The sequence below is a fragment of the Artemia franciscana genome, chromosome 11, assembly GCF_032884065.1.
Source record: "Artemia franciscana chromosome 11, ASM3288406v1, whole genome shotgun sequence".
Lineage (NCBI taxonomy): Eukaryota > Metazoa > Arthropoda > Branchiopoda > Anostraca > Artemiidae > Artemia > Artemia franciscana.
Window position 1 is genome coordinate 41058991 of NC_088873.1, and position 26361 is coordinate 41085351.

The 26361-nt window shown below is 34.8% G+C and overlaps 2 protein-coding genes across 2 annotated transcripts; both read right to left on the reverse strand.

Annotated features, from left to right (window-relative positions):
- Positions 1 to 636: 636 nt before the first annotated feature.
- LOC136032629 (uncharacterized) lies at positions 637 to 11080 on the reverse strand. The gene is made up of 3 exons (XM_065712901.1): positions 10991 to 11080; positions 5216 to 5599; positions 637 to 821 (listed from the first exon to the last, which is right to left on the reverse strand). The coding sequence occupies exons 1-3, from the start codon at positions 11078 to 11080 to the stop codon at positions 717 to 719; spliced, it is 579 nt and encodes a 192-aa protein (XP_065568973.1). The 3' UTR covers positions 637 to 716.
- A 1611-nt stretch (positions 11081 to 12691) lies between these two features.
- LOC136032630 (myosin heavy chain, clone 203-like) lies at positions 12692 to 13579 on the reverse strand. Its single transcript, XM_065712902.1, has one exon. It carries the CDS (start codon positions 13577 to 13579, stop codon positions 12692 to 12694), a length of 888 nt encoding a protein of 295 aa, XP_065568974.1.
- Between the last annotated feature and the right edge of the window lie 12782 nt (positions 13580 to 26361).

Below are 26361 nucleotides of genomic sequence, written 5' to 3' on the forward strand. Positions count from 1 at the left end.
TTGCCATACCCTAAAGTTAATCTGAGCATAAAAAAATTATAAGAAATATCGAATATCGAAAGTAAGAATATCGATATATCGTTTAATCAAATTTTCGCCCAACACTAGCTATAATGAGTATGAAATGGAATCATATTCGTTCCGATGATACTGCGGCTATAATGAAAAAAAAAAGAAAAATGATATTTTCTAAGCCGTGTTTCCTTCGACAGATTACTGAATATTATGATTTTGGACTGAGACCAAACAAAAAGCAGGTAGTCATCAGACAAGTTTGGAAGAAGTGGTAACAAGAGGAATTTAAGGAAATTTAAATTTCTTGAGAGGGGCCAAAGAGCAAGCTTTGAATGTATTGGGGTAGAGAAGGAGTTTGCACAGCTGTTTTGGCACCAAATGGCTTGGTACTACTGTGAGTTGCTAGTAGTAGTAGCAGTGTTTATTATCTTTTATGCTCCTCATTTCAGAGGACGGTAAAGAGTTCATTGGGCATTCTGTTTCGCCATGATGCAATTTTTTTTCAAACGGTGGGAAGTTTTCTTTTTTTGTATTTCCAAGATCGTTCTTAAGCTGAAAAAGGCTGATTAGGTTATTTTCCACATCTATAGAAAAAGAAGAAATTGAAAAACGAGCCAAAGCTACAAAAAATATCGATTTATTCCCAAACTTCTGTTAATGTACTCCTAATAAAATATATTATTATAAGTATCTTAAGATATCTATTTGTTCCCATAGAGTTTTGGGTCTTCTGGCTTGATTTTTAATTCAATTTCTTCAGCAGATATAGTGTCTGGGCCACTTTCATAAATAGCAGCATTCCAATCCTAAAATAAGACAAAGAAGTAAAACCCAAAACAAAAATGATAATTTGCACTTAACTAAATGAACTCATAATAGAAATCATAAGGGCCAGAAAGTAAAAGGGCCAAGAGGGCCAATCCTAAAATATGACAAAGAAGTAAAACTGATAAAAAAGGATAATTAGCACTGAACAAAAGGAATTAATAAGGAATATAAGAGAAATTACACTCCCATAATAGAAATCACAAGAGCCAGAAAGCAAAAGGGCCAATCCTAAAATAAGATAAGTAAGTAAAACTCATACACAAAAATGATGCATCTGCAATTAACATGCTAGTACAATTAAGGATAAATCTATGAAGGTAAAATTTGAGAGAATATAGAGGGCGAATTTGAACTAAATCAAAATATATTATATGCATTCAGATTGTCAAAAGAGCGTATCTTGAAAATTGATTGTGCATCAAGTTGGAATTCTCACAGAATGCTTAAAGGGGAAGAGCAATTGACCAAAAGGCAATTGGTACAGACTACTACTAATACTACTACCACTACATATACTAGTTCTACTACTACTATTACTATTACTCCAACTACTTCTTGTATTTCAACTACTTCTAAGGCTAAGAGCATTAAGATGAAAATCTCAAGAACTATATGATTACACAAGTTATCAAAAGGACATATCGGCAATGTCATAGCGATGGCTAATTGTATCAAACTACCAGGAATTAATGAGGGGGGTGTTCAACTGACCAAAACACAATATGTTATAACTACTGCTGCAAATAGTACTAGTGCTATTACTGTTAACACTACTACTAGCACTACTAGTACTAATAGTATTAATGCTACTGCTGTGACTACTACTACAACTGTGCCTACGGGTAGAAAGGTGAAATTTACAGGGTAGGGGAGAGGGAGGTGAACTGAATCACACCACGCCGTTCGTATCGCGTGATGCAGGAAAGTTGAATTTCCTGCATCGTTTATGCGTGAAGTTGAAACTTCCAGGCCTTGTTGTTGAACAAACCAAAAGACAATAGTTACATCATAGTGCTACTGCTTCAACACCTACCACTACTTCCACTACTATCACTGCAACTGCTGCTACTATTATCACTACTGCTACTATTGCTACTAAAGTTAAAGCTACTACTATCAATTCTACAGCTACTACTACTACTGCTACTAAGGCTAAGGGTATTAAGGCGAACATTTTGGGCAATATTGAAACTGTATTGAACTAAAACAAAACAAACAATGCCCACACAGGTTGTAAAGAGAAAATATTAGCAATACTTCAGGAACAGTTGATTGTATTTAGGTGAAACCTTCATCGTGTTTTGAAGGGGATATTGAGGAAAACCAAAGGTGCTATGTGCATATTGGTACTACTGCTACTAAAACTATAGCTACTACATAAGCTAAGGGTATTAAGCCAAAGCTTCCAAGGAATATTTAGGCGGCTGTTGAACTAAAAAAAAGAAAATAAAAGAAAAGTATGATCATGCATATTGTCAAAAGGGTATTAACTCAATATCATATTGTCAATTGTCAATATTGCCAAAAGGTTATTATCTCAATATCTCAAGAACGGCTGACATTATTAAGTTAGACCTTTCAGGGTAAGTTGCGACAGATTTTGAACTGGTCAGACAACACTATGTATATACTTTTAATGCTACGTCTAGGGTTACTCGAACTAATGAGGCTAAGGGCATTAAGGTAAAACTCTCTAGAAATGTTCAGGGGAAATTTCGATTAAACGAAAAGACTATATGCAAGCATCATTGCTCTATCATGGCTAGTACTATTATTGAAACTTTTAAAGGAGTTACTTCGATCAGAAACTGAAAGTTCTAGTGCCCCTTTTCAGAGTCAAAAGTAATTGGAGGGCAAGCAGTCCTCCTCTTTAACCCATAATTTTCCTAACACTCCCAATCACTATTACGACACAGGCATTTGTTCAGCATAATTGGACGGCCAATAACTATATCCCTAAGGATATTGGGTTTCTCGACCCCCCCCCGCAGTTATGCAATCTGTCCAGTATGCTTTAAAACTAAATCAAAGGGCATTGTGTATACGCTGGTTGCCAATAAGACACCTCAGCAATATCACGAAAAACTGAGGGCACTCAGTTTAAACTTTCAGGGCTATTACGATTACTATTTCTGCTCTAAATCAATTTAACTACATCAAAAGAGTGTATGTGTACCCAAATTGTCACAGTTTATAGATGTAATTTTTGGGGAATGATATCAAGTTTTAATTTCAGGTCAATTTGAACAGGTATAAAATTAAATTATACTATACTATTTGTGTCAGGATGAAATATTGGTGAAAACATTTCTCCAACTTACAAATAGTAAACCAAAGTATGGATTCTTATAGAAAAAACGAAAAGATAAAAAATATTATGTTTTTCATGAAAAACACTATGTCAATAAAGAACGAACAGAAATTATTAAAAAAAAAGTTTTCCACAAAATAAGTTTATCAAAGAAAAGTAAAGAACTCCATTAAACCAAAAATGAGCAGAAATAAAATCAAGTAATCTACCAAGCGTATAACTACTACACAATCACTATCAATAAATAAATGAAACACAAAAACGTCCAGAAATTACAGTAAATAACCGAGTCAAACTCAAAACAAGCAGAAATAAACATGACAACCCACATACCTTCTCAAGGCCCAGTACGTAATTTTGCATTTTACTGAAAAAACTACAAATGACTGTGCAAAGTCAAATACATATATGCTGATATGTATCCCCTAAATCTTTATAGTTTTCGATTTATTAAAGTAAAAAAAAGTGAAAACATTTAAAATGCATTTTTTCAGTTAAGTGCAAATTGAGAAAGCATGGCCTTGAGAAAGCATGGGGGTTAATGACCCTATTAATGTTAATTTCTCTTTGTTTAAGTATGTCTCAATTATTTATTGTAATTTCTGTTCGTATTGGGTTTCATTTATTTATTGATGGTGATTGCGTGGTAGTTTTACGCTTGGTAGATTATTTGATTTTATTTCTGCTCACTGGGTTTTAGAAAGTGCCTTAGCTCTTACAAGAGTTCTATAAGGATGTCTAATCTTAGAATTAAAATTGCCAAGAAGCGTAGCACAAATTCTACATAATTACATATATATTAAACACATTTAGGTGGTTTTATACACAGGGTGTACGAAAAGTTCGTGTTGTATGGCACAACCTGATTACATGTTGAATTTAAGGTGTGAAATTCGTACGAAACCATCTAAAAGAACCTTGGCACCAAAGCAAATGTTGATCAGTATGGTATAAATCATAGCTTTTGTATAAATACCGTAAAAACTACTGTGGATATCCCCATTTCAATGGGACAAACTAAAATTCTAATATTTAATTCAATATTAAATTAAAGTTACTAAAAAATTAAATTTACTGAATCATTGAAATTATTTCAAATATATCTAAATTCATTAGTTTAATTGATTCGGATTAGTTGATTAAAAATAATTAATTAAATTGAAATTTGAATTAAAAAGTTTAATTGAAACATTCTAGGAATATCCTACAACTAACCTTCAAGAACCAATCAACTGCGGGAGAAATACAGCGCTAGCACTGCATCATTCCATGTCCATCTTTGTCTCCCAAACAGTCAAATCTCTAACACGGTGCCAGAGATGATTCAATTGATTTGAATTAATGAATTGATAAAAAATAATTAATTAAACTGAAAATTAAATTAAAAAGTTTAATTGAATCATTCTAGGAAAATCCTATAACTAACTTTCAAGAACCGATCAATTGCAGGAGAAATACAGCGCTGGCACTGCATCAATCTAAATCCATTTTTGTCTCCCATACAGTCACATCTCAGAAATGGTGCCAGATATAATTTAACTGATTTTAATTAATTAATTGATTAAAAATAATTAATTAAGTTGAAAATTGGATTAAAAAGTTTAATTGAAACATTCAAGGAAAATCCTATAGCTAACCTTCAAGAACCGATCAATTGCGGGAGAGATACAGCGCTGGCACTGCATCAATCTAAATCCATTTTTGTCTCCCATACAGTCACATCTCTGAAATGGTGCCAGATATAATTTAACTGATTTGAATTAATTAATTGATTAAAAATAATTAATTAAGTTGAAAATTGGATTGAAAAGTTTAATTGAAACATTCAAGGGAAATCCTATAGCTAACCTTCAAGAACCGATCAATTGCGGGAGAAATACAGCGCTGGCACTGCATCAATCTAAATCCATATTTGTCTCCCCTACAGTCACATCTCGGAAATGGTGCAAGATATAATGTAACTGATTTGAATTAATTAATTGATAAAAAATAATTAATTAAATTGAAAATTGAATTAAAAAAATTAATTGAAAAACATTCTAGGAAAACTCTATAGCTAACCTTCAAGAACCGATCTATTGCGGGAGAAATACAGCGCTGGCACTGCATCATTCCAAATCCATCTTTGTCTCCCATACAGTCACATCTCTGACACGGTGCTGGTTCAGCAGTAGCAGCAAAGCGTCGTGCAAAAATATCGATAACCCGTTTGGGAGATGTTGTCTTTCTGCCAATGATTTTGTTAAGATCAAAAACGGTACCATTTGTCTCTAAAGCCAAAGGAGTACAAAAATCTTTGGGTACAACTAGCTGGCGCCGGAGACTTTTATCGGCATTCCGTTTTCGCCCACTTCTTATTGTATAGATGTCGTTGGTGTCATAGCCATAAATGTGGGACAGAATCTGAAATATATCACCAGGATAAGTAAAGGTCTTTAGTTCAATCTAGATGCGCATGGGGGCCTGAAAAGCACCATTAAGGAATACATATTTCGGCTTTTGTGTTTCTTGGTAACATACTCTTATCGCACGGAATACAAGCAGTTCTTCTTTTTTTTTACAAGGGGCTAAGGGTATAGATGACTTATAAAAGAGGAAACTGAATCTGGTATCAACAGAAAAACATCCACGCTTTCTAGCGTTAATAACAAATAATGTTAGGGTAATTAGATGGTTGAAAAACCCAAAATAAGTACAAACGCTAGGTGGTACTAGTAAAATTTTTGTCAATATATTATTAATGTGTTATGCTATCATACAATACTAGTAATATATTATTAATGTATTATGCTATTATATAACACTTATGATATATTATTTATGTTTTGACTATTAATAAGTAGCCTAATTGTTATAAATTATTACATATTTTCACCCTAAAATTCTGGAGAAAAACAAACTTAGTCATTTATGTGGTCATAATTACGTGTCTCGCATTGCTTACGAATGGATCAAGTATTTTTGTTGCATAGTAGCATTACAGATAGGTTATATTAGCCTACTATTTATACACAACTCTTACATATAGCTCGAACTATACGGCATTAAAAAAAAGATTTCAATAAGAGAAGTTTTTCAAAGAAAAGTTAAAAGCTACATTAACCCAAAGACAAGAAGAAATAAATTTAAATAAAAATTTAAGCTTAAAACGAATACGAAACTTAAACGAACAGGAATTAGAATAAATAAGCATGTCAAACTTAAAAAAACACAAACTACCATAAACAAGAGGAGGACTAACGCCCCTAGCTGCTCCAAAGTTATTACATATATGTCATTTTGACAATGATGATGAGCTTAACATCTTTTGATGTAGTTCAATCTACCCTGAATAATCTTAAATTTTCAAATTAATTCCCGAAGTTGTTCGTGAGATATTGAAAATACACCTTTTTTCCATAATCTTGAAACGAATAGTGGCTTTTTTTTATTTTGTTCATTATGCTCTTCAGAATTTCATGAAAGGTTCAACCAATTCCTATTCCAGTTCTTAAGGTATTGCAGGTTGCCCTATAGACAGCCTAAATACACATAGCGTCTTACAATTTAGTTAAATGCCCCTTTTCATCATTTCCTGAAAATTTCAAATTAGTATCCTATCCGTTCCTAAGATTAGTATCCTAAGTTAATACCAATAGAGCATTTTGAAATATTGCAGGTGCACCATTTAAACAACAGGGATGCAAATAGTGAATTTTAGTTTAGATCAACACCGCCTTCAACATATCCCAAAAGTTTCAGCTTAATACTATTAGCCGCTCCCGGGATAACACAGATATGGTTTATTGATAACCTGAATACACAAAGTATCTTTTGATTCAGTTTGACATTTACATAATTTGAAAGTTTCAACGCAATACCCTTAGCTGCTCTTGAGATATTGCACAGACACTTTTTAGACAAGCGGCTACACATACTGTCTTTTCATTTAGTTTTACAACATTTCCTGAAAGTACCAGCTTAATACCCCTAGCCGCTTCTGCAATATTGCAGTTACCCCCTTCTGCCAGCCAGGGTACACATAGTGATATTGCAATATCAAAGATACTGCAGATATGCCCTTTTAATAATCAGAATGTACATAGTGCCTTATTATTTAATTCAATATATTTCTCAATTTTACCTGAAAGTTCCTACTTAATAATCTTAGCTGCTTATGAGTTATTGCATATATGCTATTTTGCCAACTATTATGCACTTAGTGTCTTTTAATTTAGTGTTAACTTGATCATCGCAAATGCACCTTTTTTATGACCTTGATTCACATAGTCTTTTAATTGTATTCAGCACCCTCTTCACAGTTTCCTGAAAGTTTCTACTTAATACCCATTGAAGCTCCAGAGATATTACAAATGTACCCTTGGTAACCTACACACAGTGTCTTTTGATTTAGTTCAGTATCCATCAGTTCCTAAGATGCTAAACATAAATAATTCTGAAAGCTGGAAGTACATAGTGTGTTTGGATTTGTCTCAGCATGCACTTGGGTTTTCAACTTAACACCATTAACTGTTCCTGGAATATTGCAGATGCGCCATTTAGACAACATGAATGCAAGTAGTGTCTCTTGATTTAATTAAGCGTTCCTTTCAACATGCACTGAAACTTTCAACTTAATACCCATAGCCGTAATCGAGATATTGCAAATATGCTCTTTTAACAAAATTGATGCTCATACTCTCTTTAGATTTAGTTCAAGATTCTGAACAGCTTGTCCTGAAAGTTTCAACATAATATCAATATGACAATGTGGCAACACATAGTGTCTTTCAATTTAGTTTCACACTAAAGTGAAGCTAGCAATTCACTAGCAATTCTTGAGACATTGCACCTACGTTCTTTTGGAAACCTGTACACACATAGCGTCTTATAGCTGTTTCCACATTCTCTGAAAGTTTCGTTTTGATGCCCCTATCTGTTCCTAAGATATTGCAGATAAAGCATTTTGATAGCCTGGATGTACATAGTGTCTTTTGGTTTAGATCAACATCCTACTTAATATTCCCTGAAGTTTTACCTTAATAGCCTTGGGCTTTTTGGACACATCTAGAATCAAACATTTTCCCCTTTCTCAATAATAAATCCTGCGTGTAAACAATGAGTTAATTGCATAGCTTATAGCCCTTGCCCCAGAATGTGTGTGTGTGGGTGGGTGGCGGGAAGGGGGTCATGCCAGCCCCAGAGTCATAGTTGTTGGGTCTTTTGACTATTTTTAGCAAAACGGCTGTCTGAAAATTTTGATTTTATGTCTTTGGGGGAAGGGCGGCTAAAAGCGTGCAAAAGGAGGCCTAGTTGCCCACCAATCACTTTTGAATCTTAAAATTGGCACTAAAATTTTATAATTACAATTGAATGAGCCCACAACAATGCTTCTACGAAAACTCCTTCTTAACGAAGTGGCGTAGTGGAAATGGCATATCAATGTTTACTTAGGAAGCGCTACTGCGCTTTCTATGATTTCCAAGCTGTTATATATAGCTCAAAGTATAACATATTTCGTTAAGTAATATCAAACAATTAATTTATCATGAATAATAATTGGCTTTTGGTGTGAAACCATCATAAAAGCTAAGAAGGCAATGCCAAAAGTCAAACTCAATAAAATACAAGAATCAAACGGTCGTAGTAAGGAGCTGTAAGTAAAGAGCGACATAGCCCAATACTAACCAAAACACCAAAAAAGGAATTATAATAACAATAGATACACCAAGAGAATTGGTTTTCCTTGCTGTTTTCAAATCTGTAAAATTTACTACGTTTAATGTAATACATCAAAAGCTAAAAGCCTGAGAAAGTTTGTCTTATTTTTGAAAAAGACAGGCAATACTCAAAAATTCGAGGGATCTTCAGGAAAATCACACCATCAGATTCAGTATATCAGAGAAAAATAGTGTAGACGTTTCAGGCTCCTATCTATAAAATTGCGGAATTTTATTCATTCAAACGGAAATAAGAAGTTCTAGTGTCCTTTTTAAGTGACCAAAAAGACTGTAGGTTAACTAGCCCCCCCTTCCCTTCTACAAGTTTTTCCTCAGAGACACCCGCTCAAAATTTTGGGATAGCCATTATATTCAGCATAGTTGTAAGGTCTAATTAACTATACTTTTGGGGAACCCCCTTCTTCAATTTAGTTTGGTAAAAATATGCTTCTAATATACAAAATCAGGTTTTTAATTGTTTGGTTCTTACGCGTTAACCTGAACACACTCAAATTCTTGATCTGAGTAAAACCGGTTCGACTATCTGCGTTCGGAGATAACTAGCTTAGCATGAGTGAGATTAACTATTATTCAGGTATATTTTAACTAAATATTTAGTATATAGAGTTGGTTAGGTTAGATATTTAATATAGTGCGTTCTGCGCGGCCTGCTTTCCATAATTCTATGCTATAGTTTACATAATTTAGTTACTAGATTATTATTTTTGGTATATTACATTAAAATTAACCTAACTTCACTTCTTGAGTGTGGTCGGGATAACATGAAAGTACCAATTGTTTAACTATTAGATCTTGTTTAAGGGGGATAGGTTGTTTTTGTCTCTACGTAGGTGTCATGTTCCTGTTTGTAGCAGTGCAAGCTTTCAATTTCCAACTCAGCCGACAATGCACTTCTCTTTGGGATTTTTTTTTGGAAATGCACAGGGTCCCTTAGAAAAAGAGAGTTAAAAGAGAGTCAGATCTAAACAAAAAATTATGCTTTGGAATTGCAGACTGTAGTTTTTAAAAACAAATTTTATTTATGCGAAAGAAAGTTGCAGGACCAAGTTCTCCCTAGGTCTCTGAACCTTATTCAGGTTGTTCCGATGTAAGGTTTTGTCAATCCATTGGTAATTTTCCCACTCATCCACTCACCGGTCTGGTCACTCCAATCTAAAAAAAAATTATGGCAAAATGTGTTCTATCGTTGCATCACTTATTTTGTCACAAAAAAAAAAACACTTCAACGGTGGAAATATCCGAAGTGTCTGGCAGTCGTCTTGTGAAACGCGTGTTACTTTTTTTCTATTTTAAAACAATTTCATATAGATTTTCTCTTTATAATGTTGTTTTTACTTGGGTTTTTTGAATGATTTCTTGTGTTCATTTATCTGGAATATTTCTACCTTGGAATTTTTCATTAGGAAGGAATTTCTAATTTTCAATCACGGAGTCGGTGATTTCTTCTAATTAGTTTTCTTATCCGATACGGCCAGAAGTGGAGACTCTTGGGTTGAGCCTTTTCATCTTTATTATGTTTTAAAACAACCAACGTTTTCTTAGAAACGTATATGTTTATCTTTTTCATTTTGTTTTAGAGAGCCTTTGTCAGATTCATCTTTTTATATTACAAGCTAAGGGTATGGACCACTTATAAAGGTTGATTATAAAGGATAACTGGCACTAATGTGGATAAAAAAAATACCAATGCCATCTAATGTTTGTGTGACATAGTGTAGTAATAAGGTAAAATTAGTCTAATCTGTGTAATTGACGAAATTAGTGTAGTAATAATGATTCAATAATTATGATTTGATTAGAGTAAAAATTGTTTTTTTTTCGTCTCGAACAAACCCTTAGATAGATTGGAGACCCAATGTATCAAGTCATCGGTCACTAAATGCAAATCCAGTTAACACTAGATAGCTTTTCTGTAATAGGTCGACCTAGGCTCAGCCAACGGGGAAGGGGTATTACAATGGTCGTTATCATCGTTTTCTCTACATGTATTCTAATCATATTGGGTACTTCAACGTTTAGCAATTTATTTAGAAATATATAATTATTAGTTATAAATTGATCAGAAATTCTCCACAGGAATTGTCTTCGGATCGCAACGATTACCCGTCTGACATACCGTATTACAAAACCCGAGCTGAGCGAAAGTTATGGTTCTTTCCCGCTTTCCAGGGCCAAAAAGAGATTCGGGATCAGATGGCTTGAACATGCTCTGTGGATAAAAGATGACAGATTGCTAAAAATCGTCCTTTTTGGCCAACCATCTTAGGCTAAATGAAAAGCAGGTTGCCCCGGAGTTGGGTGGGAGGAGGTCAAAATGAAGAATTTAAGATAAATTTGAACTTCTTGGGAGGTTGTAAAAAGGGAGGCTCTAACTAGATTGGAACGGAGGAGAAGCGCACGTAGCTGTATTGGCACCAGGCGGCCTGGTGTTGTAGTGAGCTTAGTAGCCTATTAAATAAAAAAAAAACAAGTTTTTTCAACTGAAGGTAAGGAGCGACATTAAAACTTAAAACGAACAGAAATTACCCCGTATATGAAAGGGGCTGCTCCTTCTTCAACGCCCTGCTCTTTACGCTAAAGTTTTTACTATTTTAAAAAGGAGAGTTGAGAGATAGAGTCAAACTTTAGTGCAAAGAGCAAAAGGTTGAAGAAGAAGCAGCCCCTTTCATATACGGGGTAATTTCTGTTCGTTTTAAGTTTTAATGTCGCTCCTTGCTTTCAGTTAAAAAAACTTGTTTTTTTAATTTAATAAACAAATAAACACGCACCCGTGATTTGTCTTCTGGCAAAAAATACGAAATTCCACATTTTTGTAGATTGGACCTTGAAATTTTTTCTATAGGGTTCTCCGATACGCTGAATGCGATGGTGCGATTTTTGTTAAGATCCTATAAATTTTAGGGGGTATTACCCCCTATTTTCCAAAATAAGGCAAATTTTCTCAGGCTCGTAGCTTTTGATGACAAAGACTAAATTTGATGAAACTTATATATTTAAAATCAGCATAAAACTCCGATTCTTTTGATATATCTTTTAGCATCTAAATCTCGTTTTTTAGAGTTTCGTTTACTATTGAGCTGGGTCGCTCCTTACTACAGTTCGTTACCAGGAACTGTTTGATTATAGGATTATTGGTTCGATGCCATCACCCTGTGAATTATTAATAAATAAACAAGCACCCGTGATATTTCTTCTGGAAAAATACACTGATATTTCTTCTGGAAAAATTCCATATTTATGTGGATAGGAGCTTGAAACTTCTATAATAGACTTCTTGGATACGCTGAATCTAATGATGTGATTTTCATTAAGATTCCCTGACTTTTAGGGGGTGTTCCCCTCTTTTTCGAAAACCCGGCAAATATTTTCAGACTTGTAACTTTGGATGGGTTACGTAATGGGTAATCTAATGGTTTGTATCTATTTGAAATCAACATAACGAGCCGATTCAATTGAAATGCCTATTGATATCAAAATTCCGTTTTTTAGAGTTTTGGTTACTATCGATCGAGTTTAATTTAATTAATTTCAGGAAATTAATTTTTTTACGATTGAATAGACTGAACGAAAGTGTAGATCACAGCTTAATTGACGCTACTTACCCTGCTCAGGAAAAAAAAAATCAAAGGCTTTAAAATAGATAAAGTATGGCCCGTTTAATAATGTAGTAAAATATATTCATATAAAGACTAGGAAATTAACTAAATACTCTTGGGATCCTTTTGAAGTTGGATCCTTAATATTCAGAATAATAAGGCTTTCCTTCAAATATGCTAGAATTATTAAGAAGATTGGTATACAATTTTTCATGTTGACGCTATCCTCCTCCTCTACTCCTATTAAAGGTATTTCTCCCTCTACCCGTGTTGCACAGGTTTCCTCTTTGTTTATATTCATTATAGCTGCTTCTTGTTGGTGTATGCTCCAAGCTATACTTATCTTTGTTTAACTCGTTATCTCCTGGGATTTTCTGCTTCTCCTTCTCAATTTTTCTTCCTAGATCTTTCCCGTGACTACTTCCTCTGCTTGTATTAAAATACGGCTTACTCCTGTTAAAACGGGATATTTCTTCAACTCTGTCGTTCAAAATCAGAATTTCATTTTCAAGCTGAAAAACTACATCCGAGTGGCGCTTAGCAGAATTTCTTAGCTCTTCGTTGAGCTTATCATACAACTCTTTGAAGCTTTTCTCCTTTTCTAGAGCCACTTTTTTTTCTTGCGCTAGTTGGAATGATACGTTAACTGCCTTTGTTAGCTGTTCTTTGAGCCTATTACACAGCTCTTTTAAGCTTTTCTCCTTTTGTACTGCCTCTTTTTTTTCTTCTATTAGTTGAAGTGATAAAAGTTCTTTTTCGTCAACTGTTTTCCTTAGATCTTCTTTGAGCCTATTACACGACTCATTTGAGCTTTTCTCCTTTTCTGCAGCCTCTTTTTTTTCTTCCAGTAGTTGAAATGATAAAAGTTCCTTTTCTTCAACTGTTTTCCTTAGCTCTTCTTTGAGCCTATTATTCGACTCTTTTGAGTTTTTCTCCTTTTCTGAAGCCTCTGTTTTTTCTTCCAGTAGTCTAAATAATGACAATTGTTTTTCCTCAACTGTGTTTCTTAGCTCTTCTTTGAGTTCACTATACTTTCTAGTGGCCCACCAAACTGCTATGCCAACACATGAAACTGGAATCCCTATTACAAATATTTTTATAGCTGTCATTTTCAAATGCTTTTCTTAATTAATTTCTATTGTATGCGTTGCTTCGTATATATAAGAGGTATGACGTCATTTTGTCGAACTACAATGATGCTTATGCGAAGAGTGACGTCATACTTTTGCACTCATATGATGTTTGCTTAATTTGAAATGACGTCATCGCCTTAGCTAAAATAGCCTGAAAAGTATCGGGGGCATCAATGTTAGGAATCTTTTTTTCCTCCTGCATCATTTTATGTATATTCACAACCGGAAGGCACTGATTTTCTAAGATTATTCTTTTGTTGTATCAGAGTTGTGAAGTTTTCAGGGTAGTTTAAAATTTTCATAAGTGTTACGAAAGTGAAACTTAATAATTAAAATTATATGTTAAATTTGACAACCTTAACCGTCCGTAAAAATTGAAACATTAGCAACCTAATGGTTCCCAAAGACAATTTTACCATCAAAGAAAACCTACACCTTCTTCAAGTGTTTTTTGCCATATCTTATTCAATTCATTTCACTGGTTTTTCACTCCCATTTTGTCATTTAATTTCTATATAAAAGCATGTTTTTTCAACCAAAAATAAGGAGCTACATTAAATCTTAATGCGAACAGAACTGATTCCCTTCATAAGGGGGCCACACCTTCTCGCTCCTTACGTGTAAGTCTTAAAGTTTTCTCGAAAGATGTTCTCAGTGCTATGTGCTGTGAGCAGCAAGAATTACGTAGAACCGGTTCTTTTTTAAGGAAAAATAGAAATGTGACCTGATCTAATGTACTTCCAGTATTAAATTATTGGGTTCTATCTTTTTTTCCTTTTTTTGTGATTCTCTCAATGAAAAAAGTTGTCATTTTGATCTATATCCCAACATGAGTGCTCGATCTGCATTGTTGGTTATGTCCATCAAGCAGGCAGCTAGAACTATTGCCCTCACACCCAAAAGACTGGACTGGAGCTTTAAACTTTAACTCCGTCCTAATTTGAGGAAGTTCTCGTTCATTTGACACAACTTTTCAAATAGTTAGTTAGTCCCTATAAATTAAAACCTATGATTACCCTTACAACCTCTGGTTAACATTGCAACCTATTGTTAAGCCTTCGTTTCATGTTCTTGGTAATTGTTTTTAAGTAATTGATATTTACACGGCAATCTTACCTCAGTTATTGCTCAAATTTGTCAACGTGTTTCCGTAAATGCCAATATGTCAAACAGTTCGTGGTAACGAACCGTAGTAAGGAGCGACCCGGCTCAATAGTAACCGAAACTCTAAAAAATGAAGTTTTGATACCAATAGTTCCATCAAGAGAATCGGATTTTACTGATGATTTCAAATATATAAGTTTCATCAAGTTTAGTTTTACCCATCAAAAGTTACACGCCCGAGAAAATTTGCCTTATTTTAGAAAATAGGAGGAATCACCCCTTAGAAGTCATAGAATCTTAACGAAAGTCACACCATCAGATTCAGCGTATCAGAGAACCCTATAGTAGAAGTTTCAAGCTCCTATCTACAAAAATGTAGAATTTTGCATTTTTTGCCACATGACAGATCACGGATGCGTGTTTATTTGTTTGTTTGTTTTTTTTTCCAGGGGTTATCGTATCAAACCCAGTGGTCCTAGAATGTCATGAAAGGGCTCATTCTGACAGAAATTAAAAGTTCTAGGGCCCTTTTTAAGTGACCAAAAAAATTGGAAGGCACCTAGGCCCCCACACACGCTCATTTTTTTTCCCAAAGTCACCAAATGAAAATTCTGAAATAGCCATTTTATTCAGCATAGTCGAAAAACCTAATATCTATGTCTTTAGAGACGACTTACTCCCCCACAGGAGGGGCTTCAGGTTACAAACTTTGACCAGTGTTATGGTTATTGGGAAGTGTACAGACGTTTTAGGGGATTTTTTTGGTTGGGGGAGGGGTTGAGGGGAGGGGTTATGTGGGAGCTTTCCATGGAGGAATCTCTCATTGGAGAAGAGAATTTCCATGAAGGGGGCGCAGGATTTTCTAGCATTAAAAAAAACGAAAGAATAAATATGAAAAAGGTTTTTTTTTAACTGAAAGTAAGGAGCAGCGTTAAAACTTAAAACGAACAGAAATTACTACGCATATGAGGGGTTTACCTCCCCCTAATACCTTGCACTTTGCGCTAAAGTATTCTTAGTAATTTCAACTATTTATTCTACCGCCTTTGTGATTCAGGGGTAATTATTAAGAAATTGGAACAAAATTTAAGTTATACTGTAAAGAGCGAGGCATTGACGAGGGGGCGAACCCCCTCATATACGTAGTAAAAAAATACGAATATACGCAAGTTAATTCGTAAGTTACGTATATTTTTATATTTTTACTAATAAAAATGTTCGTAAAAAAATTAAAAGTTCTAGTTGCCTTTTTAAGTAACCAAAAACTAGGAGGGTAACTAGGCCTCCTCCCCCGCTCATTTTTTCACAAAATCGTCCGATCAAAACTATGAGAAAGCCATTTAGCCAAAAAAATAAATTAATATGCAAATTTCGTTTTAGTTATTCATGTGCGGAGAGCCAAAATCAAAACATGCATTAATTCAAAAACGTTCAAAAATTAAATAAATAAAAAACAAGTTTTTTAAACTGAAACTGAAGACCGATATTAAAACTTAAAACGAACTGAAAATACTCCGTATATGACAGGGGCTGTTCCCTCCTCAACGCCCCGCTCTTTACGCTAAAGTTTTTTTATTTTTTTAAAAAGTAGAGTTGAGAGAATGAGTCAAACTTTAGCTTAAAGAGCGGGGCTTTGAGGAGGGAACAGTCCCTATCAAATACGGAGTATTTTCAGTTCGTTTTAAGTTTTAATATCGCTCCTTACTTTCAGTTTAAAAAACTTGTTTTTTTATTTAATAAAACCAAAAGAAACTGTAGGCAATAAGATAATATTAGGCTAGGGCCATTTTTTCTGTGATTTTTTTATTTTTTAGTCAATTCCTTCTCAAATGAAGTTTAGATTCAATTTAGTTTGGTAAAAATATGCTTCTAATATACAAAATCAGGTTTTAATTGTTTGGTTCTTACGCGTTAACCTGAACACACTCAAATTCTTGATCTGAGTAAAACCAGTTCGACTATCTGCGTTCGGAGATAACTAGCTTAGCATGAGTGAGATTAACTATTATTCAGGTATATTTTAACTAAATATTTAGTATATAGAGTTGGTTAGGTTAGATATTTAATATAGTGCGTTCTGCGCGGCCTGCTTTCCATAATTCTATGCTATAGTTTACATAATTTAGTTACTAGATTATTATTTTTGGTATATTATATTAAAATTAACCTAACTTCACTTCTTGAGTGTGGTCGGGATAACATGAAAGTACCAATTGTTTAACTATTAGATCTTGTTTAAGGGGGATAGGTTGTTTTTTGTCTCTACGTAGGTGTCATGTTCCTGTTTGTAGCAGTGCAAGCTTTCAATTTCTAACTCAGCCGACAATGCACTTCTCTTTGGGATTTTTTTTTGGAAATGCATAGGGTCCCTCTTTCCCTTAGAAAAAGAGAGTTATAAGAGAGTCAGATTTAAACAAAAAATTATGCTTTGGAATTGCAGACTGTAGTTTAAAAAAAAAAAATTATTTATGCGAAAGAAAGTTGCAGGACCAAGTTCTCTCTAGGTCTCTGAACCTTATTCAGGTTGTTCCGATGTAAGGTTTTGTCAATCCATTGGTAATTTTCCCACTCATCCACTCACCGGTCTGGTCACTCCAATCTAAAAAAAAATTATGGCAAAATGTGTTCTATCGTTGCATCACTTATTTTGTCACAAAAAATAAAAACACTTCAACGGTGGAAATATCCGAAGTGTCTGGCAGTCGTCTTGTGAAACGCGTGTTACTTTTTTTCTATTTTAAAACAATTTCATATAGATTTTCTCTTTATAATGTTGTTTTTACTTGGGTTTTTTGAATGATTTCTTGTGTTCATTTATCTGGAATATTTTTACCTTGGAATTTTTCATTAGGAAGGAATTTCTAATTTTCAATCACGGAATCGGTGATTTCTTCTAATTAGTTTTCTTATCCGATACGGCCAGAAGTGGAGACTCTTGGGTTGAGCCTTTTCATCTTTATTATGTTTTAAAACAACCAACGTTTTCTTAGAAACGTATATGTTTATCTTTTTCATTTTGTTTTAGAGAGCCTTTGTCAGATTCATCTTTTTATATTACAAGATAAGGGTATGGACCACTTATAAAGGTTGATTATAAAGGATGACTGGCACTAATGTGGATAAAAAAAATACCAATGCCATCTAATGTTTGTGTGACATAGTGTAGTAATAAGATAAAATTAGTCTAATCTGTGTAGTTGACGAAATTAGTGTAGTAATAATGATTCAATAATTATGATTTGATTAGAGTAAAAATTGTTTTTTTCGTCTCGAACAAACCCTTAGATAGATTGGAGACCCAATGTATCAAGTCATTGGTCACTAAATGCAATTCCAGTTAACGCTAGACAGCTTTTCTGTAATAGGTCGACCTAGGCTCAGCCAACGGGGAAGGGGTATTACAATGGTCGTTATCATCGTTTTCTCTACATGTATTCTAATCATATTGGGTACTTCAACGTTTAGCAATTTATTTAGAAATATATAATTATTAGTTATAAATTGATCAGAAATTCTCCACAGGAATTGTCTTCGGATCGCAACGATTACCCGTCTGACATACCGTATTTCAAACACCGAGCTGAGCGAAAGTTATGGTTCTTTTCCGCTTTCCAGGGCCAAAAAGAGATTCGGGATCAGATGGCTTGAACATGCTCTGTGGATAAAAGATGACAGATTGCTAAAAATCGTCCTTTTTGGCCAACCATCTTAGGCTAAATGAAAAGCAGGTTGCCCCGGAGTTGGGTGGGAGGAGGTCAAAATGAAGAATTTAAGATAAATTTGAACTTCTTGTGAGGTTGTAAAAAGGGAGGCTCTAACTAGATTGGAACGGAGGAGAAGCGCACGTAGCTGTATTGGCATCAGGCGGCCTGGTGTTGTAGTGAGCTTAGTAGCCTATTAAATAAAAAAAAAACAAGTTTTTTCAACTGAAGGTAAGGAGCGACATTAAAACTTAAAACGAACAGAATTTACCCCGTATATGAAAGGGGCTGCTCCTTCTTCAACGCCCTGCTCTTTACGCTAAAGTTTTTACTGTTTTAAAAAGTAGAGTTGAGAGATAGAGTCAAACTTTAGTGCAAAGAGCAAGGGGTTGAAGAAGAAGCAGCCCCTTTCATATACGGGGTAATTTCTGTTCGTTTTAAGTTTTAATGTCGCTCCTTACTTTCAGTTAAAAAAACTTGTTTTTTTTATTTAATAAACAAATAAACACGCACCCGTGATTTGTCTTCTGGCAAAAAATACGAAATTCCACATTTTTGTAGATTGGACCTTGAAATTTTTTCTATAGGGTTCTCTGATACGCTGAATGCGATGGTGCGATTTTTGTTAAGATCCTATAACTTTTAGGGGGTATTACCCCCTATTTTCCAAAATAAGGCAAATTTTCTCAGGCTCGTAACTTTTGATGACAAAGACTAAATTTGATGAAACTTATATATTTAAAATCAGCATAAAACTCCGATTCTTTTGATATATCTTTTAGCATCTAAATTCCGTTTTTTAGAGTTTCGTTTACTATTGAGCTGGGTCGCTCCTTACTACAGTTCGTTACCACGAACTGTTTGATTATAGGATTATTGGTTCGATGCCATCACCCTGTGAATTATTAATAAATAAACAAGCACCCGTGATATTTCTTCTGGAAAAATACACTGATATTTCTTCTGGAAAAATTCCATATTTATGTGGATAGGAGCTTGAAACTTCTATAATAGACTTCTTGGATACGCTGAATCTAATGATGTGATTTTCATTAAAATTCCCTGACTTTTAGGGGGTGTTCCCCTCTTTTTCGAAAACCCGGCAAATATTTTCAGACTTGTAACTTTGGATGGGTTACGTAATGGGTAATCTAATGGTTTGTATCTATTTGAAATCAACATAACGAGCCGATTCAATTGAAATGCCTATTGATATCAAAATTCCGTTTTTTAGTTTTGAATACTATCGATCGAGTTTTGTATCGATAGTATCGATCAGAGGTTAGTATCGATATCTGGTTAGTATCGATAGAGTATTGAGACGCATCGAACCTTGAAGCAGTTTGTTACTACGAACTCTTTAATGGGCTAATTGTTTTTTAAATCCTAGTTAAGGAAATTAATTTTTTTACGATTGAATAGACTGAACGAAAGTGTAGATCACAGCTTAATTGACGCTACTTACCCTGCTCAGGAAAAAAAAAATCAAAGGCTTTAAAATAGATAAAGTATGGCCCGTTTAATAATGTAGTAAAATATATTCATATAAAGACTAGGAAATTAACTAAATACTCTTGGGATCCTTTTGAAGTTGGATCTTATCATACAATTCTTTGAAGCTTTTCTCCTTTTCTAGAGCCACTTTTTTTTCTTGCGCTAGTTGGAATGATACGTTAACTGCCTTTGTTAGCTGTTCTTTGAGCCTATTACACAGCTCTTTTAAGCTTTTCTCCTTTTGTACTGCCTCTTTTTTTTCTTCTATTAGTTGAAGTGATAAAAGTTCTTTTTCGTCAACTGTTTTCCTTAGATCTTCTTTGAGCCTATTACACGACTCATTTGAGCTTTTCTCCTTTTCTGCAGCCTCTTTTTTTTCTTCCAGTAGTTGAAATGATAAAAGTTCCTTTTCTTCAACTGTTTTCCTTAGCTCTTCTTTGAGCCTATTACTCGACTCTTTTGAGTTTTTCTCCTTTTCTGAAGCCTCTGTTTTTTCTTCCAGTAGTTTAAATAATGACAATTGTTTTTCCTCAACTGTGTTTCTTAGCTCTTCTTTGAGTTCACTATACTTTCTAGTGGCCCACCAAACTGCTATGCCAACACATGAAACTGGAATCCCTATTACAAATATTTTTATAGCTGTCATTTTCAAATGCTTTTCTTAACTAATTTCTATTGTATGCGTTGCTTCGTATATATAAGAGGTATGACGTCATTTTGTCGAACTACAATGATGCTTATACGAAGAGTGACGTCATACTTTTGCACTCATATGATGTCTGCTTAATTTGAAATGACGTCATCGCCTTATCTAAAATAGCCTGAAAAGTATCGAGGGCATCAATGTTAGGAATCTTTTTTTTCCTCCTGCATCACCTTATGTATATTCACAACCGGAAGGCACTGATTTTCTAAGATTATTCTTTTGTTGTATCAGAGTTGTGAAGTTTTCAGGGTAGTTTAAAATTTTCATAAGTGTTACGAAAGTGAAACTTAATAATTAAAATTATATGTTAAATTTGACAACCTTAACCGTCCGTAAAAATTGAAACATTAGCAACCTAATGGTTCCCAAAGACAATTTTACCATCAAAGAAAACCTACACCTTCTTCAAGTGTTTTTTGCCATATCTTATTCAATTCATTTCACTGATTTTTCACTCCCATTTTGTCATTTAATTTCTATATAAAAGCATGTTTTTTCAACCAAAAGTAAGGAGCTACATTAAATCTTAATGCGAACAGAACTGATTCCCTTCATAAGGGGGCCACACCTTCTCGCTCCTTACGTGTAAGTCTTAAAGTTTTCTCGAAAGATGTTCTCAGTGCTATGTGCTGTGAGCAGCAAGAATTACGTAGAACCGGTTCTTTTTTAAGGAAAAATAGAAATGTGACCTGATCTAATGTACTTCCAGTATTAAATTATTGGGTTCTATCTGTTTTTCCTTTTTTTTGTGATTCTCTCAATGAAAAAAGTTGTCATTTTGATCTATATCCCAACATGAGTGGTCGGTCTGCATTGTTGATTATGTCCATCAAGCAGGCAGCTAGAACTATTGCCCTCACACCCAAAAGACTGGACTGGAGCTTTAAACTTTAACTCCGTCCTAATTTGAGGAAGTTCTCGTTCATTTGACACAACTTTTCAAATATTTAATCAAGCTTCTAAGGTAAATAATTGCTAATTGGAAAATATTACCTTAAATAAAATAATGCTGCTAACCTTTTCGGTCCACCATAAGTTAAAGGCTAGGACATAAAGCAGAAAGGAAGCTTAAATTATTAAATTCTCCATTCAATCTTCTTTCCAAATGCAATCCTCTAGTCTAGGGTTTTTACTCTTCACAAAGGAAGGCTGTAAAATTATTAAGATTACTTCAAAACAAACTAAAATGCTTACTTATCTGACTCAAATTTCGATTTGCTGCAGTTCACAACACTCAAACCACTCACACCCTAATGATGTTTAGGCCAGATTATACATTGCCATTCTGTTCTACAATGAAGCCAATCTTCTGATATCAATTTTTATGACATGTAGTTGGCCTAAAGCACTATTTAAAACAAATTAATATTGTTTAGAAACGTGTTATTTCAGTTTTTACAGTCTAACGTCTTAGTTCCGTAGTCATACAGTTTTTCCGTAGGTAAACTCTTAAGAGTAAGTTAACAAAGATACATCTTAAATTCAAGAAGTAGCCTTTCCAACGAGTTCAATGCAGTGTAACCTGAGCTACCGCTTCTTCACCTCCTTAAGGCAAGTGTTTTTCGGTAGGTAAACATTTAAGAGTAAGTTAACAAAGATGCATCTTAAATTCAAGAAGTAGCCTCTCCAACGAGTTCAATACAGTGTAACCTGAGCTACTGCTTCTTCACATCCTTAAGGCAAGTGTTTTTCCGTAGGTAAACATTTAAGAGTAAGTTAACAAAGATGCATCTTAAATTCAAGAAGTAGCCTCTCCAACGAGTTCAATACAGTGTAACCTGTGCTCCCGCTTCTTCAACTCCTTAAGGCAAGTGTGCAAACTTGTAAGCGTTGTTGGATCGAATTTACCGAACTGGAACCTTACCTTTCAAGTAATTAACTGCCTTTAACCCAACGTACATGGGAATTGTTACGAGAGTTCGCCCATGGTTTGATGTAATGCTCATGCTATTTAAGATTTCGTTCTTTATTTCCCTTGCTTTAACCAGAAAACATAGGGAATTGATTTTTATTTTGATGGCAGGCTGGTAGCCTTGCAAGCTCTGCCTGCCAAATGTTGGTTTGCGTTAGTTAGCATGGGCTTAGCTCTCTCGAATGGTATGTGTAGACAAACGACGCGGTGGTCGCAAGCTACCGTCAACCATCTAATTCCCCAAAATATCAGTGAGACGGTCGTCTGTTGGTGGGCCGAGGGCTGCGGGAGCACGAATTAAGCAGATTTCCAACGAATTCCCCGTCCTTTGAATGTCGAGTCTGTGGCATGTTTTCCCATAATCAATAAGTCTTGTGATGTAAGACTGCATCGTGTGTGCTTTTGGAAATGTTTGAGAAATTCTGGAATGGTTTCAACAATCATCCATCCGCTTACATAACCTGCACCTTTCGCGCCAGTAGGGGCACCTTTGACCAAACGATCTTCGAAGTGAACACGAAAGACAATAAGGGGGGGGGGGCTGCTGCACCTGTAGCACTAACTGCACAACATATTGTTACAAGTTCACCCTCTTGGCTGAAATTAGTTGACCAGCTTGGTTTGCAATTTTTGGAGCCAAAACTTTCTTAGGATTATGCCCAGTTGTAAGACCAGTTTCATCAACATTCTGTTTAGCATAGACTTCAAATATCTCCTTATCTAACGCACCTGAGTAGTTGTCCAAAAACTCATTGACTGTTCTTTGATTAAATGCTGTTACCCAAGCAATCCTCGTATCCTGAGAAGAACGGATAGACATGCTTGGGTTTCTTTCGGAAAACCTTTTTCAGGAAATTTTGCCAAATGGGATTTTCCCCTCTAAGACAAGTAAATCAGTTTTCATTTCTTTATAGTAAATGATTCCCACAATATCTGCATGCATTCTTTTATCATTGGTGTCACTTAGATGGAATTCTTCTTCAATTTCATCTTGACTACTTTCTGTGGTGTCAAAACTCAGGTTTTTCCCCCCTTTTCTTACTAATTTTGACTTGCCACTTCTAAATTTTTTCTTTCCCTTAGCCTTTGCTGTATTTTCAGCGAAGTCTTTCATCAGTTTATTTTTAACAGATGTATCATCGGCTATAATGCTGTTATTTTTTTTTGTGGTTGGTAGTATTTTTTCTGGCACTGGTTTTAGGGTGAGGAGAAATCTGCTCAAAAGAGATATTAGGGTATATAGGCATTTCAACAGGTAATTCTGAAGATACACTAAAAGATGTGCTTGGTCTAGACAGATCCTTGCTTTGAAGAGGACTTGCTTGCTTAGCACTCGGAGAGGCAGGTTCTGTAAGATCAGAGACATAGGAGCTCAAGAATTCGTCATGCGTAAAAAGGTTGAAGGGAAAGACTCTAGAAACTCTGAAGCCAGACTGAATGTTTTGCAGCGTGAAAGCCTGTAGAAAAATAGTACCAAGTAATCTTGATTAGCTGACAAGGATGGTTAAGCATCCACGGATCGGCAGCTCCACTGTAGTTAGCTTTTAGTGGTCCAAAGACAAATCTACCCAGGGACTGAAGATTGTGACGTGTGTAGCAGGATAATAAGCATTACAATTTTATTCGATTTAGCATATTCTACTGATTCTGGGCAGATATGGCTCGCAGGTTTGTTCATAATAAATAAGACTTTTAAGGCAAGACTCCGCCGTGTGTGCTTTTGAAGTGTTTTAGAAATTCTGAAAAGGTTTCAACAGTCATCCACCTGCTTACATAAGCTGCACTTTTTGTTGTAGTAGGGGCACCAGAGACCATACGATCTTTGAAGTGAACACACGGAAAGACCATAAAGCGGGGTGGATCGTTACACCTGTAGTACTAACTGCACAGCATATTGTTAAAAGTTGACCCTCTCGGCTGATGTTAGTTGACTAACTTGATTAGTAACTTTAGAGTCAACGCTTTCTTGCGATTCTATATCGTTGTAAGGCCAGTTTCATCAACATTCCAAATAGCATAGGCTTCAAAATTCTGCTTTTCTAACACAGCAGAGTAGTTTTCCAAAAATTCATTGACTTTTTTCATAAAATTCATTGATTTTTTCCAAAAATCCAAAAATTCGTTGTTTGCTTTAAAGTTGTTGCCCGAGCAATGCTCGTAGCCTGAAGAGACCGGATGGGCATACTTGGGTTTCTTTTCAGGAAGGAAGTAAACAAATCTGCACTAGCAATTTTATTATTTTCTCAGCTGTCCGGAATCTTTTTCAGTTTTGCGAATTGATAGGCCAAGATATGACATTGTTTTGGACTGAGTCCATGATGCAGCTTATTAGCTTTTGTCAGATAATTAGCTAGATTGCTTTCTTCAATACCACTTGATATTTTTTTAATGTCTTTATCAGCTTTAAATACCTCTGGTTCTTTACTCTCAAGTTCATTTAAAGGTACTTCCAAAGTTCTACCCATCTTTTTAGGCTTGCTAGAGGAATTTGATGTTGAGTTGCTTTGATGTTTTCTTCTTGGAAACACCACTCCAAATCATTATCAAAGCTTCTTTAATTATCTGCCTGTCTGTTAATTCTCTGGTTGACCAGGGGTTGACTTTCTTAGATAAGGTCTTGTCATCTAAAACAGAATTAGCTATCATAATCTACATCTGGAGCATATTTTGCTGCGATTGGGGTATCGTGGACACCCCTGTCCATATTACTCTGGTCATTGATGTCAATATTGTCCCTTAATCAGTTACAATGAGAAAATTAAAATATGTCCTCTCCATGAAGTGCCACTTCAAATTATAAATATCCAATGCCTAGCCTAAGTAGTATTGTCTTGAACTTACCTTAACCACAACGTGAAACTAAATACTACTTACTGAAAATTTTACTTCAGTGAAAACCAAGAAATTAACTTTACCTTTGAAAATTCCAAATTTGTACTCTCGGAAATGAATGCATAATCCAAATGACAGAATTCTTTTTATCAAGTGTCTCTACCAGTAACGTCACCTATTTTAGCTGTAATGAATTTTAATCTGGAGTCACCTGGAGTACATAGGGATAGGATATCCATACTACCGAAGTATTAAAATGGCCCCGGTCTCCCTATATAGGAATCATACTGATACAATACACATACAATTTACAAATAAATTACCCTTTGGAAAAAAAATCCTTACCTAAAACTGAAATTACCTGAGGAAATCTTGTGACATCTACTGGATAAGTTGCACATGAAAAAAGAAAAATAAAGAAAAAGGAAAAATCGGCCGATACCTGATATTTCTTTTTACGATAACCGATAATGAGACTTACCCCCATATTGGCGGACTGATGTATCGGTCAGGCCCTCATTAGTAGTACTAGTAAATTTAGTACGGGTAGTATATATATAGAACCTTTTGGTTGGCTCAACATACCCCTTAACATACACTGAAAGTTTCAGCTTAATACTCTGAGCTATTTCTGAGATATAGCTGTTACGGCCTTTTGAAAACCTGAATCCACATAGTGTGCTTCAATATACCACACTATTCTGTTCAATATTCCCTGAAAGTTTCATTGTAATACCTTTAGCTTCATTAGTACTGCTAGTAGTAGTAGTTGTAGCGGTGGTAGTAGTGCTAGTAATTATAGTATTATGCACATTTTGCATTTTGACTAGTTCAACATCCCTCTTAACATGCCCTGAAAATTTTAACTTAATGCTCTAAACCATTCTTGGGATACTTTTCATAACATGCTTGTACAGAGTGTGTTTGTATTTACTTCAACATCCTCCTAAATATTCCCTCAAGATTTTAACGTTCCAACTTAACACCCTATAACGTGTTTTGGTTTAGT

What these genes read in the sequence shown, in the direction of transcription:
- LOC136032630 (XM_065712902.1), bottom strand. Translation starts at nt 13,579, where the DNA reads ATGACAGCTATAAAAATATTTGTAATAGGGATTCCAGTTTCATGTGTT.
- LOC136032629 (XM_065712901.1), bottom strand. Translation starts at nt 11,080, where the DNA reads ATGTTCAAGCCATCTGATCCCGAATCTCTTTTTGGCCCTGGAAAGCGG. An exon ending in AGCTCGGGTTTTGTAATACG is followed by an intron (nt 5,600 to 10,990) that starts GTATGTCAGACG and finishes ATGCGCATCTAG; the next exon opens with ATTGAACTAAAGACCTTTAC. An exon ending in CAATAGATCGGTTCTTGAAG is followed by an intron (nt 822 to 5,215) that starts GTTAGCTATAGA and finishes GTCTTATTTTAG; the next exon opens with GATTGGAATGCTGCTATTTA.